At 43.5% G+C, this 13,258-nt stretch overlaps 1 protein-coding gene across 1 annotated transcript; it reads left to right on the top strand.

Annotated features, from left to right (window-relative positions):
* The first annotated feature begins 5,762 nt into the window (after positions 1 to 5,762).
* LOC127762498 (putative disease resistance protein RGA4) lies at positions 5,763 to 11,681 on the top strand. The gene is made up of 3 exons (XM_052287016.1): positions 5,763 to 6,019; positions 9,268 to 11,557; positions 11,652 to 11,681. Exons 1-3 carry the CDS (start codon positions 5,763 to 5,765, stop codon positions 11,679 to 11,681), a joined length of 2,577 nt encoding a protein of 858 aa, XP_052142976.1.
* The last annotated feature ends 1,577 nt before the right edge of the window (positions 11,682 to 13,258 follow it).

Here is a 13,258-nt window from a genome sequence, read left to right as displayed (position 1 = left end):
TTTTTTCTAGAATCTTCAAACTTTTCATATTTTCGCCTATATTTTAGAAGATGTATTTGTAAAATTAAAAAAATGAATTAGAAGCTAGAAGGTGAAAAACCTGCCTTTCTAGAGCATGTCTAGGGTAGCTTGGGGTAGATACAACTTCTAAAATCAATAGCTCCCTTGAATATTCTAGTTTTTTTTTTCTAGATTTTAAGAAGCTATAGCTGTAAATTTAGAAAATAAACTAAAAGCTAGAAAGTTCTTTCTAGCTTAGCTTCTTCTTTAGAGCTTTTTTTTTTTAAAGAATCTAAAGCTTCCAAAACATGTTTTTACATTCTGCCCAGCCGGTTGCTTACATTTCCAATAATCATAAGCTTCCTAAACAGAGTCAAAGTGAATGGCAAATGATTGAAAACATGATGGGAGTCCTTAAGAAAAGGAATAGAGGGAACTTTGGATACTATTAAAGTAACCGATAACTCTTGATAGTATAGAACCGAAAATGTGAACTTTTATGTTCTAAAGCAAAATTTGCAGAAAAAATTGTAACTACAAAACAAATGAAGTTTAACTTTTAATTTCTTGTGTGCTTTTTTATTTTCCTAAATAATGTAGCTTAGCTTTTATTTATTATCATGCTATATAAATTATGATTTCCAGATTCATTTTGGTAAATTTCACAAAACTACAGACATTTTAATCAAAATATTACAAACTATAAATTGAACAACAAATTTATCACACAACTATATATTTTAAGATAAAATATCACAAAACTACTAATAAAATTATCATAAATCATTTAGCATTTTATATTCACCATTCTTATTTTTCTTTACGATCACAACTCATTTTCTCCTATCTATATAAAAAAAAATGATGCTAGGTTTAGCAATGGGAGTGGATTCTAATTTCTCGAGGGGATGTCCCACGCGTACTTTTTTCTTCTAAATTCGATACAAAGTTATGATTTTTTTATAAATGACAATGAAGTCATGTAAAGTATAGTGATATCTATCAATCCATCAAAAATTAAGTTCAAATTCGATCTATACATGAAGGGAAAAAAAGAGAAATTCAGATGTTAACAGTACACTACTATTCGTACATTGAATTTGTTTTTTTATATATACTAGAAAATGCCCGTCCGTTGAAATGCATTGATATGAATGATGATGAGAGATATTAATATCAAGCAACTAAAGCTTGTATTTATTATTAAGCTAATCAGCTAGCGATCTTACACCAACTCCGATAATAATTTACACATGCACGTGTAGTGTCTGATTAGCACTTGTGCAATTACACTTCTGTTAACAGATTAACCCTTCAGTTTGTCACAATCTTAATTATCCTATTAAACATGCTGGATCAGATTAATTACCGTGCAACCACTGGTGGAGAAGTGGTTTTTACTCCCCATTCGTAACCCCTATATAGTCCCGGTTTTTCAACCGGGACTACAAATTTGGGACGCTATCTTTAGTCCCAGGTAAAATAACCGGGAGGCAAAACCAACCGGGACTAAAGATAAAGCATTTTTAGTCCCGGTTAGTGTTACCAACCGGGACTAAAGAGGCTAGATCCGGTTGCTTCTTTATTCTTTTCTTTTCTTCACTGTTTTTAATATATTGATTTCACCGCATCCCGTCCCCATAATCCCAAATCAATCATCCTCAAATTGCCTCCAAATCCACAAATCGATCATCTCAAATACATCACAAAATCTTAAAAAAATTACATCACAACTTCTGAAAAATTCATCACATATTCACATCACACACAAATCAAATACATCACACAACAATTTCAGATCTGAATCACAAGTTCTCAAAAAAAAAAAAACGCTGCCGCATGCCGCAGCCGCCACGCCGGCCGGCCCTCCGCGCCCCGCGCCGCCGCTAGGCCGCCAGCCACCGCCGCGCCGAACGGCCCTCCGCACCCTGCCGCCCTCGTGCCGGCCGGCCCTCCGCGCCCCGCCGCTGTAGTAGAGAGGAGAAGGAGAGGAGAAGGAGAGGAATAGATAAGGAGAGGAATAGAGATAAGGTAGAGGAGAGGAGTTAAAGGAGAGAGAAGATAATGTTGAGGAGAGGAGAGGAGTTAAACGGAGAGGTGGAGATGGCCTCTATCCGATCGGCACACCTCTCTGATATCTGCGTCGATCTTTTTTTCGGTTGGTACCAACCGGAACTACAAATCTTTGGTCGGGAGTAAAACATATGAAGATCTTTATTCCCGGTTGGTGTTATCAACCAGGACTACAAATAGATTTTTAAGTCCCGGTTGGTAATTAAAGATTGAAAAGTACCCTGGAGCTTTTAAACCGGAACTAAAGATGTTTTAGTCCCGGTTTTTAATATAACCGGGACTATTGTGAAATCTGGTCGACCGATCAAAGATGGTTTCTCCACCAGTAAACGTCATGACCGGCGCATCAAAGCTTCACTTTGTCAATTATATATGAATTTTTGGATGATGTACGTAGAGCATATGCTTTGCGGTATATTAACTCGTCTATTCCAATGACTAGTTCATGCTAGCTTTGTCCATGGAGAGCAGGAAACATCGATCTCGTACCCGAGAGCGTGAGCAATCACACGTTGTGCGCCCCGTGTCGTCACTCGTCACGTCGAGAAGCTACCTGCCGCTCGCATTGGCCACGATCACCGGCTTAACGATCCAAGGAGTGCACGCGCGCGGCTACGTACTCCGGGTCGGCAATGGTGGTGCATGGCGGCGTCGACGTGCCTAGAAGGATGCCCACTCCAGCATGCACGACCGTGGGGTTCTCACTTGTTGGCCAGCTCGGGAACATCAAACTGAACCAGAACGCAGGTACGACTCTCTCGGCAAGTCATCCTGACAGACGGTATTTACCCCGCGACAACAGCGACGCCATGCGGCGCCGACCGTCCTTGCTATTTCGTCCGGCTAACAGCAAGGCTAATAATACAGTTAACCTGTTGTTGGCTATAAGATTGTTTGTAATCTTCTCTTAGCCTACTCATATAATAGTTAGCTTTTTACAATTAATACAAGATCCACTTGTCTCTCTCACAGAGTTTTTTGGTTCATGTGTCTAAGCCGGCTGTAAGTTTACCGCCCGCTTCTCCTCTCTCTGCTCTCTTTTCTCCCCCACCTTAACATTTAGTCAACTTATAGCCTACTATTATACTTGCTCTAAAATATCCAAACCGACGAATCGCAAAGGGCGAAAGGATGATGAAATACTCGTGCATGGTGAACCAATCCAAACAGCTGATACTCCCCCCGTCCCCTAATATACGGGATTTTGACATTTTACTTGCACTGTTTGACCACTCGTTTTATTAAAAAAAATTTGTATAAATATAAAAAATGAAAAGTTCGGCTTAAAGTATTTTGGATAATAAAGTAAGTAAAAAAAATAAATAATAACTCTAAATTTTTTTTTAGTAAGACAAATGGTCAAACAGTAGAAGCAAAATGTTAAAATCTCTTATATTGGGGATAGAGGGAGTATGGTGTAATGCATGCCTTGTTTAGTTCAAAAACGTCACATCGAATCTTTGGACATATGTATGGAGCATTAAATATAGATAAAAAGACTAATTGCACATTTTGCATGGAAATCGCGATACGAATGTTTTGAGCCTAATTAGTCCATGATTAGTCATAAGTGTTACAGTAACTTACATGTGCTAAAGACATATTAATTAGGCTTAATAAATTCGTCTCGCAGTTTCCAGGCAAGTTATGAAATTAGTTTTTTACTTTTTTTATTTGTGTCCGAAACCCCTTCCAACATCCGATCAAATGTCATTCGTGACGTCGAAAAATTTTCTTTTCGCAAACTGAACACATCCACAATATACGATGGGGTGCCTTCTATTTTTTCCCGCGCTATGATCTATCGGAGATGGACGAAAATCCTTGACAAAAACAGGACGCGCGACGCGTGAAGTTTTGCGTATTTTTTTTTGGTTCTGATTTGATTGATAAAGTTTTGCGGCGGCGCGAAATGCGTATTTGGAAAACAGCCTGATCGCGGCGTGCGTCAAGAGGTGCGTAAAAAGGTGCGGACCAAATTAATTCGTGTACTAGGATAAGAGGAACACTCTAGCATAAATAAAAAGAAAGAATACGATGAAAAAATAAAATCAAAACTGATTGAAGCACGGATGATATACCAAAATTCTTGCGAAAACATCTTCAATTTTTATAGTAGTAGAGACAAAGATAGAGATAAAGATCTCAACGTGTGAGTTTATTTTGGACCTAAGATTACGTGGAGTTGTATAAATATACTGTACTCTCTCTATTCTAAAATATAATAACTTTTAGCCTTTTCAATTTATCCCAAAATACAACAACTTCTTCATCAACATTCTCTTATCAACAAATCACAACCCTTCACTATTCAATTTTCCCATCTACCTCCACTTTTCAACCAATCATAATTTTTTCACCATTTAATTTTACCTATTTTGTTAATAACCGTGTCTACCTCTAAAACTTACGGAGGTAGTAAGAGTGTAGTAAATTTATTTTTAGAATTTTTGATAATCGTCATCCAAACGAGTTCTTTTCTTCTCCGTTCACCGTTCATCTTCCCCTTTCATCTCTCTCCCTGTTGCTCTATCTCACTCTTCCCTAGATCTGGACACTCCCGTAGATCCAACCTTACCTACGAGCCATGGCTACTGCAAGCAAGAGGAGGTACAGCCGCCTCTCGTGCGGACGCCAGGAGGAGGAGGAGATCGGGGCTTTGCCACTGATGGCTTGGTCGGATTTACTGTAGCAGCGGAGCTGCGGCAATTTGTTGCGGTGGTTCCTCCTGCTGAGATAAGACAAGGTTAGCCGAATTTTTTTTTAATGGTTTTGTCGTAATGTTGCAAATTGGGCTCTTTGTACGTTGCAAATATATAGTTTTTAGTTGTTCCAAAGAATCTTTCTCGTATTGTTGTACTGACTTCTGTATTTTGTTGCAAATCAGTTTCTCGAGTGCTGATGCAAGTAATGTTTAGTTCTCGAAAGCAGCAAAAAAAAATGTTTTTGGCTTCATAGAGTTGTTACAATAAGTGTAGTACTTCTATTTGTTACAGAAGAACATTTCTTTTTGTTGCGTTAAGAATTTGCATTTGTTGCACTACTACCATGGTATTGTTGGAGCTGCTTAGGTGTAGAGTGCTATCAAGTACACGAATGCCTGAATTTTAATTGTTGGCGATTACTTTCCAAATCGAATCATCATTACGAGCGACTATTCTGAATGAAATCGCTCTTTCGAGCTATCATGGTCACATCTTTGTGTTGCTTGATGTTAATCTGATGCCTAATCTTATCCATTTTCTTCTGTTCTTTTTCTAAATTCTCCTATTTCTTTATTGGATAGATGAATGGATTAAAGGCCAGCTTTCTGAACTCCTAAATGTTTCGAATAATGTTAAAAGAACTTTTTATATATGAATAATGTTTCGAATCCATTCTCTAATTTTATAGCCTCGAATAGTTATCACAAATCATTCAACTATTCAGCTATGCAACAGTAAAAGAGCATTTAGGAGGCCAACGCGTAGGGTTCCTTGATTCTTCTCTTTCTGGCAGCTTCAGGCCTCCTTCCTCGAGACCTTTGTGCGTTTGTGCAGGAATAATATTCTATGATCGAACATTGCTTGACTGACTCAGAAAGCCAATGCCTTTTGACGCGCTCTTTCGTCCCAAATAATTTCGCCTTTGAGCTCTCCAAAGCTGCTGTGTGTTCTGTAAGCGTGACCTCGTGAGTGGCGATAGCAACAATGGCAGAGATGGTGGTGATCAGGCCGCTGGTCTCCTTGCTGAAGGAGAAGGTGTCGAGCTACCTTGTGGAGCAGTACAAGGTGATGAAAGGCATGGAGGAGCAGCGTGATAGCCTGGCACGCAAGCTTCCGGCCATCCTGGATGTCATTGAAGATGCACAGAAGGGGGCTAGCCGACCAGGAGTAGTGCTTGGCTCGAAGCACTCAAGAATGTGTCCTATGAAGCGATCGACGTCTTTGATGAGTTCAAGTATGAAGTGCTGTCACACCCTGAAGTTTTCCCCCCTTTTCTTGCTTTAAAAATTGGTTAAATAAATTGCCCGAAGAAATTATCTTAATTAACCTAGAGCTAAATCCCTAATTAATAAATGCAATTAATAATCGGAAATAGCGTGGTGGAATTTTTCTTGAGTTCCCCATGCTCCAATGCATTAACAAGATTTTTAGTGGAATTTTCAGAGCCTTGGAAATAATTTTAACCAATTAAAAATCACCAAAGTGCAATTTTAAATCCCAGGAAAAATCCTTTCTTCTTTTTCTTTTTCTTTTCCTTCTTTTTTCTCTATTGGGCCGTTGGCCCACTCCCTCCCGCGCTCGGCCTCCTTCCTTTGGGCCGGCCCGCTCCCCTTTCCCCTCTCTCCGAGACACTGACAGGTGGGGCCCACCTGTCAGGTCGTCCCCTTCCTCCAGCCGCCCGCCCCACGACGGCAACCGCCGCCGAAACCGTCCGCGCCGCCGCCTTCTCCGCTCCACGCCGCGCCCCCACTTCGCGTCCCCACGTCACCGCCCTCCCCGACATTCCCGCCCGCGCGCGCACCCGCAAATTGGCGGGATTCGATTTGAATCCCCCCCACTCTCTCTCTCTCTTCCCCCACGTCGCCGGCCAAATCCGGGGGTTTCCCGGCCATGTCCGCCCTTCTCGAGCCCCTATAAAGCTTCCCCACATCCCCCTCTCCCTTTTCCCATTTTCGCCGCGCTCTCCCGTGCCTCTTACCGCCGCCGCGCCGCTCGCCACTAGCGCCGCCGCTTGCCGCCACCTCCGGTCGCGCGCCGCAGCCGTTAGAGCTGCCGCCGCGCCAAGCCGCCGCCGCCATTAGCATTGCCACCGCGTGAGTCACCTCGGCCGCCGCTCGGTTTCCGCTAAACCCCACCGGAGCCCGGTTCTCCTCGCACGCCGGTGAGCTATCCATTCTCCTTCGTCTCCGGCCAACAATGGTGGCCGCCGTGGTCACTCTCCCTACTCCTAATCCTTCTCAACTCCCTCCGTAGGTGCCGCCGCCGCCCGTCCGCACCTCCTCATCGCCGGGTCGTCGCCGCCACCTTCATCCTCCGCTCCGGCCACCATACTCGCTGGTGAGGATCCCCCCTCCTCCCTCTTCCCCTCTCTCTCGTTTGCGCCGCCTCTCTCCATGCGCTCGCCGTCGCCTTCGGTCGACGCCGCCGTCCTGTACCCCGTCCGCCGTCGCTTCCCGCGCCGCCGATTGCCGTCGCCGGTGACCGTGCGCGTCGCCGCCGGTTGCCATGGCCGGCCGGCCGGTTTTGAAGCCGAGCCGAGCCGTGCCTAGCCGCCGCCGTGCCGTCCGATCGGCCTCCCGGCCGATCCGGACTGTCGGTCCCGGGACCGGCGGTGGACCACCCGCGTGGTCCCGATCCACGGTAGACCGGCCACCTTGAGCCACTGCCCGTGGGGCCCACATGCCGGCGCCCCCTTCCTCTCCCCTTTGAGCCACTGACCAGTGGGACCCGCCTGTTGGCGCCGCCCCCCCTGGATGACGTCAGCCCTGAGTATTATTGCGCAATAATTAATTAAGGACTTTTTCTTTATTAGTAAAAACACAGTTTATCTTCTAAAATTCATAAGTAATTCATCCGAGCTCCGTTTAAGTCCATTCAAGTCTCAGTAAATCAAGAAAAATGCAAAGAATCCATTAAAATGGTTTTGTTTCCTGTTTCAGTAGTCTTATAGCATGTTTTGCTTGTGTGCTTTGTTTGTCGCGTAGGTTTCGGCTGTTTCGTCGATCCGCGGTTTCTCGAAGACGTTGCTGAGGTCTCATCAGTTCGAGAGCAAGGCAAGTCATGCAATACATTTGATCATATTGTACCCAATTTACCAATATCCCGCATTTCTATTAAATGTTACATTCTTTTACAATATCATGTGGGATGGGTCCTACTACTCAGCCATATAGTGATTTCCTTATGCCATTGACAACTTGGGTATTAAAATGACTAGACGTTGGTTTAGGAAATGCTTAGCCATGCTTAGTTCTACTAGTACACAAAAAGGGAATCACATTAAAGCATAGACTTTGATTATTGGCAATAGCTTTGGATTGGTGCCACCGCAATGGTGTTAGTTAATTAAAATACACTGAATGGTGGGCTATGGGTGCATGGTTTTGCTGGTCGCACCCATGGCAGTTAAGGACCGGTTCACGGGAAACCCTGGGAGACTTACCGTGCTTACCACAAGCGGGAGTGGGTAACTGCTTGATCTAAAGTATAGCTCGACCCTTTCCTAGGCACCGGTGGCGAGGGTGGGCGTGATGGAGTTGGGTCGGCCGGGGTGTTCGGTTGTCCAGCTGCCGGATTCACCGCAGCGCAAGAGGGGACCGCCCACTGCCTTTTGAGGGGTGGGGGTGAAACCTTAGCGTGGTGTGGATGGTTAGGGGAGGGTTATGTGGAGGGTCTTGTCACGATTTCCCCCTTTGCAGTATCATGGTGATACTTCGGGGCATGGCGACATGTGTGGAATCGTGTCTTGTGGGTATAGTTGTACACCTCTGGCCAGAGTAAAACTATTCGAATAGCCGTGCCCGCGGTTATGGGCGATCAACCAGATTCACCGTGATTAGTCTCACCCCTAGTTTAGCTTAATGAACTGGTGTAGTTCAGGTGGTTGGTTGGGCCTGTTGCAACGTGGTGTAGCGTTGGACAGTGATTGGTTAATATTGATTAATTACTACAGCTGTTTTACTGCTTTCAACTACTGCTTTGAAATGCCTGCTTTATGCAAAAGAACCCCTAGCTTCCTTTGGTTATATCCTGCATCATACCTCCTCTTCCGGTATGACTTGCTGAGTACAGTGGGTAGTACTCAGTCTTGCTCTCTTTTCCCCCACACCAGAGTTGAAGTTCTTCTCAGTTGGAGCCGTCTTAGAGAGGTTGGTTTCGTCGCTGCCGTCAAGGTTTGCCTGTGGAGTGGAGTCGCCCGCTGCTGAAGTCAAGCTTCCCGGTTTAGCTCGCTTTTATCTTTCCCGCTGCATTTGTAATCTTTTATATTTTTGTAAGACGTGGGTCTGTATGTCAACAATTGTCGTTTGTGTACCCTGGCTGGTTCTGGACAGGGATTTAATGCACATTCAGCTTAGAAATTCTGGTTCGAGAATTTCTGGGTGTGACAAGTGCTCCGGCGTGATGCCAAGAAATAGGGGCACTACAACAAGCTCGGTATGGATGTTATAAGCCTCTTCCCTTCTCGTAACCCTATTGTATTCCGTTACAGAATGAGCAAGAAGCTGAGCAAGGTTGTGCGTACCATGGATGTCCTTGTCAGACAGATGAATGACTTTGGATTCACACAAAGGCAGCAAGTGACACCATCGATGCAGTGGCGGCAGACTGATAGCATAATGATTGACTCTGACAAGGACATTGTCAGCAGATCTAGGAACGAGGAGAAGGAGAAGATCATAAAGATATTGGTTGAGCAGGAGGGAAATGGGGGTCTCATGGTTCTTCCTATCGTTGGAATGGGTGGTTTGGGCAAGACTACTTTTGTGCAACTCATTTACAATGAACCTCTAGTCAAGGAGCATTTCAGTCTCCAAAGGTGGTGTTGTGTGTCAGATGATTTCGACATTGGTAACATTGCAAGAAACATCTGCCATAGCCAGGAGAAAAATCATGAGAAAGCTTTGCAGGATCTCCAGAAAGAATTAAGTGAACAGAGATACCTTATTGTGCTGGATGATGTATGGAATCGGGATGCTGACAAGTGGGGAAAACTGTTGACATGCCTTAAGCAAGGTGGCAGGGGCAGTACGATACTGACAACAACTCGTGATGCAGAAGTAGCTCGAGTTATGACCATGGGTGTACCTGGAGCATATAACCTTGAAAAGTTGGGTAACAAGTATATGAAGGAAATAATCCAGAGCAGAGCATTCAGAGTGCAAAAGCCAAACAGTGACGAGCTAGATGTAATAGTTGACAAGATTGTGGACAGATGTGTCGGTTCTCCTTTGGCAGCCAAAGCATTTGGCTCTATGTTGAGTACCAAGACTAGCATGCAAGAATGGAAGGATATATTAGTCAAAAGCAACATTTGCAATGAGAAGACAGAGATTTTACCTATACTAAAGCTCAGCTACGATGACCTACCACCACACATGAAGCAATGCTTTGCATTTTGTGCTTTGTTTCCCAAAGATTATCCGATTAATGTGGAGAGATTGATCCAACTATGGATGGCTCATGACTTTATACCTGCACGGGAGGAAGATAACCCTGACATGGTAGGCAAAGAAATTTTTAATGATCTAGCTTGGAGATCATTCTTTCAAGATGTGGAACAAGCCCCTCCACCGACTGGTTATTATGTAAGAAGACCAAAATTCCGTTACATAATGGTGTGCAAGATACATGATCTTATGCATGATGTGGCTCTATCTGTTATGGGGAAAGAATGTGCAACCATAGTCAATATGCCCGACATGAAGTCATTTATAAATCCTACTCGCCACTTGTTCATATCATACCGAGAAATTCACACTCATCTGGATGGTATGCTGAAGAAGCAATCTCCAACACTCCAAGCGTTGTTATATACAGATCCCTACACTTATGTCTCTCCACCACGGTTATCAAAGCACAATTCTTTACGGGCAATGCAACTCTGTCGATTGAGAAAACTTCCAATCAGGCCAAGGCACTTGCAATACATTAGGTATCTTAACTTTTCCAACAATTGGTGGATCAAAAAACTTCCTGAAGAAATAAGTTTACTATATAATCTACTGACAATGGACGTTTCTGATTGTGACTCTCTATGCCGGCTTCCAAATGCTATGAAGTATATGAAAAACCTTCGCCATATCTACACTGGTGGATGTGAATCATTGGAATGCATGCCTCCTGACCTTGGACAACTGACTTCTCTACAGACATTAACCTTTTTTGTGGTGGGTTCTAGCTCTAGTTGCAGCAATGTTTCCGAACTCGAAAACATAAATCTTGTCGGAGAATTAGAGTTGACTGGTCTAGAAAATGTAATGGAAGCTCAAGCAAAAGCTGCCAGTCTTGGAAGTAAAGAGAAACTAACGCATTTATCTCTTGAGTGGAATAGTGGGGGTCCTGAGGAACTAGTACAAGATTGTCATGCGAGGGTGCTAGATGCTCTTAAACCTCATGGTGGGCTGGAGATGCTAAGAATTGTTAACTATAAAGGCAGAGGTGCACCAACATGGATGAAAGAACTTAGTTTGTTTCAGCAACATCTGACTGAGCTCCATCTTGTTGGCTGTACATTGTGTACCGACTTCCCTGAATTTTCGCATTTGAGGGCCCTTCAAATTCTTCACTTGATAAAGGTAGATAAATTACAGAGCATGTGCAGCAAAATGGCATATGTGGAATTTCCAGCATTAAAGAAACTCCAATTACATGATTTAGAGAGCTTCGAGAGCTGGGTGGCAACACCAGGAAAAGAAGAGCTGTCCTTTCCAGTGCTTGAGGAGATTGATATTAGGAACTGTCCGAAGTTGACAAGTCTACCTGGACCACCAAAGGTCAAGGTTGTCAAGCTAAACGAAGACATGGCACAGCTATCCCTTTCCCTAATCACATCCACTAGATACATGTCGTCATTGTCTGTTTTAAAATTGTCAGTTAGAGACAGTGAACAACACTGGAGCTTGATCAGAATCATGAATTATCAATTTCAGTAATCAAAATTACAGGATGCTGCTTTCTCTTCACCTCAAGTCCATTGCAACCTGTGGTTGGGATTTGGAAATGGTTTGGACAACTTCAAAAATTGAAAATTAGTCGGTGCGATGCTCTCATCCACTGGCCAGAGGAAGAGTTCCTAAGCTTGATATCCTTGAAGGAATTGATCATTGTTTTATGCTCTAATATAATTGGCCGTGCACAAGTGAATGGAACGGCAACACAAGCAAGGGATCAGCTCCTGCCACAGCTAACAAAACTAGAGATAAGACATTGCAAAAGCTTCACATAGCTGTTCGTCCTTCCTCGATCTATAACATACATATGTATTAGAGGGTGTCCTAACTTCCAGTTCTTATGGGGGAGCGGGACAGGTGATACAGAGTCGATTAATTTACAGGTGGAGCATGGCAATGACCTCACGCCCACAAGTGTCTCAGAGAAGCCAGGAAATAACTATTTACCTTGCCTAGATACCCTATTCATAATGGGTTCCGATAAGTTGGCCATGCTTCGAAATCTGCCTCCATCTCTCAAGAACTTGTCAATTTATCACTGTCCGGAGCTTCGCTCCATATCAGGGAATTTGGATCAACTCGTGGACGTGAGTATTGGGGGCTGCAATAAGTTGGACTCGCCTGATTGGGGGAACCTACCTGCATTAGAAGACTTTGGACTTTTGAATTGCAAACGTCTGACATCATTACCTGGTAATCTTGGGAATTACTCTGCTCTCAGGAGGGTTCTCGTCAAATACTGCCCAGCCATAAATATGAAGCCTCTTTATAAGCACCTACCATGACTTGTCACATGCTCACTCAAGCTATCCTGTAGAAGGTATCATTCCATTTCCTCGTCTCTCTCTCTCTCTACACGGTGTTCATTTGGTTTGTCAATGTTTTGAGATGCACTTTTAGTAATTCTTATTCCCATGTGACCTTTCTGTTATGGCAGACCGGTTGATAGGGAGTTTGCTTTCAGACTAGCGGCCCATTAGAAACTAATGCTGACGGTGCTCTAATCTGGATTGCACACAAAGTTTCTCTCCTTGCAGAGTGTTTCAGTACAAGTGAAAATACACGGTAGTAGTAGTAGTAGTGCATCACCATTTTATCCATCTCAAAAAAGAAAAAGAATCACCATTTCTCAGTTTCCATCAATAAGATGGGAATATTTTTCTTTTCCATGAACAATTCATTATGACTGGTGTAATACATTCCATTGTAAGTTTCTATGGTAATTTGTTTTGGCATCGGTGTAGTTGATGTACGGAGTGAAATAATCAAACCGTTTCCCATATTCAGGGCCTAAACTACGGGACCCAAGATCTTGGAAATATGCTATTCCTGGGTGTCAAAATTGGACGTATCAGCGCCACCAGAATTACTGAACACAGATCCGGCCAGAAGCAGTGAAGGTTTGTGGGACTAAAGGTTTATTGAAACAAAAAATGTATTGATAGGCTTGAATATTTATGTTGCTTTCCCCTCTTCCTTTCCTTGACCCCTTTTTTTTTTTGGCTTCTTGCAGCATTGGCTCACGAACAA

This window comes from Oryza glaberrima, chromosome 2, assembly GCF_000147395.1.
Source record: "Oryza glaberrima chromosome 2, OglaRS2, whole genome shotgun sequence".
Taxonomy (NCBI): domain Eukaryota; kingdom Viridiplantae; phylum Streptophyta; class Magnoliopsida; order Poales; family Poaceae; genus Oryza; species Oryza glaberrima.
The sequence above is the reverse complement of the archived record's forward strand: the minus strand, read 5'-3'. Positions and strand labels throughout refer to the sequence as shown.

Bases quoted from the DNA above. Each gene is read 5' to 3' on its own strand.
- LOC127762498 (XM_052287016.1), top strand. From the start codon at position 5,763: ATGGCAGAGATGGTGGTGATCAGGCCGCTGGTCTCCTTGCTGAAGGAG. The intron at 6,020-9,267 runs GTGCTGTCACAC...ATTCCGTTACAG, and splicing joins TTGATGAGTTCAAGTATGAA to AATGAGCAAGAAGCTGAGCA. The intron at 11,558-11,651 runs GTTGTCAAGCTA...TAAAATTGTCAG, and splicing joins CTGGACCACCAAAGGTCAAG to TTAGAGACAGTGAACAACAC.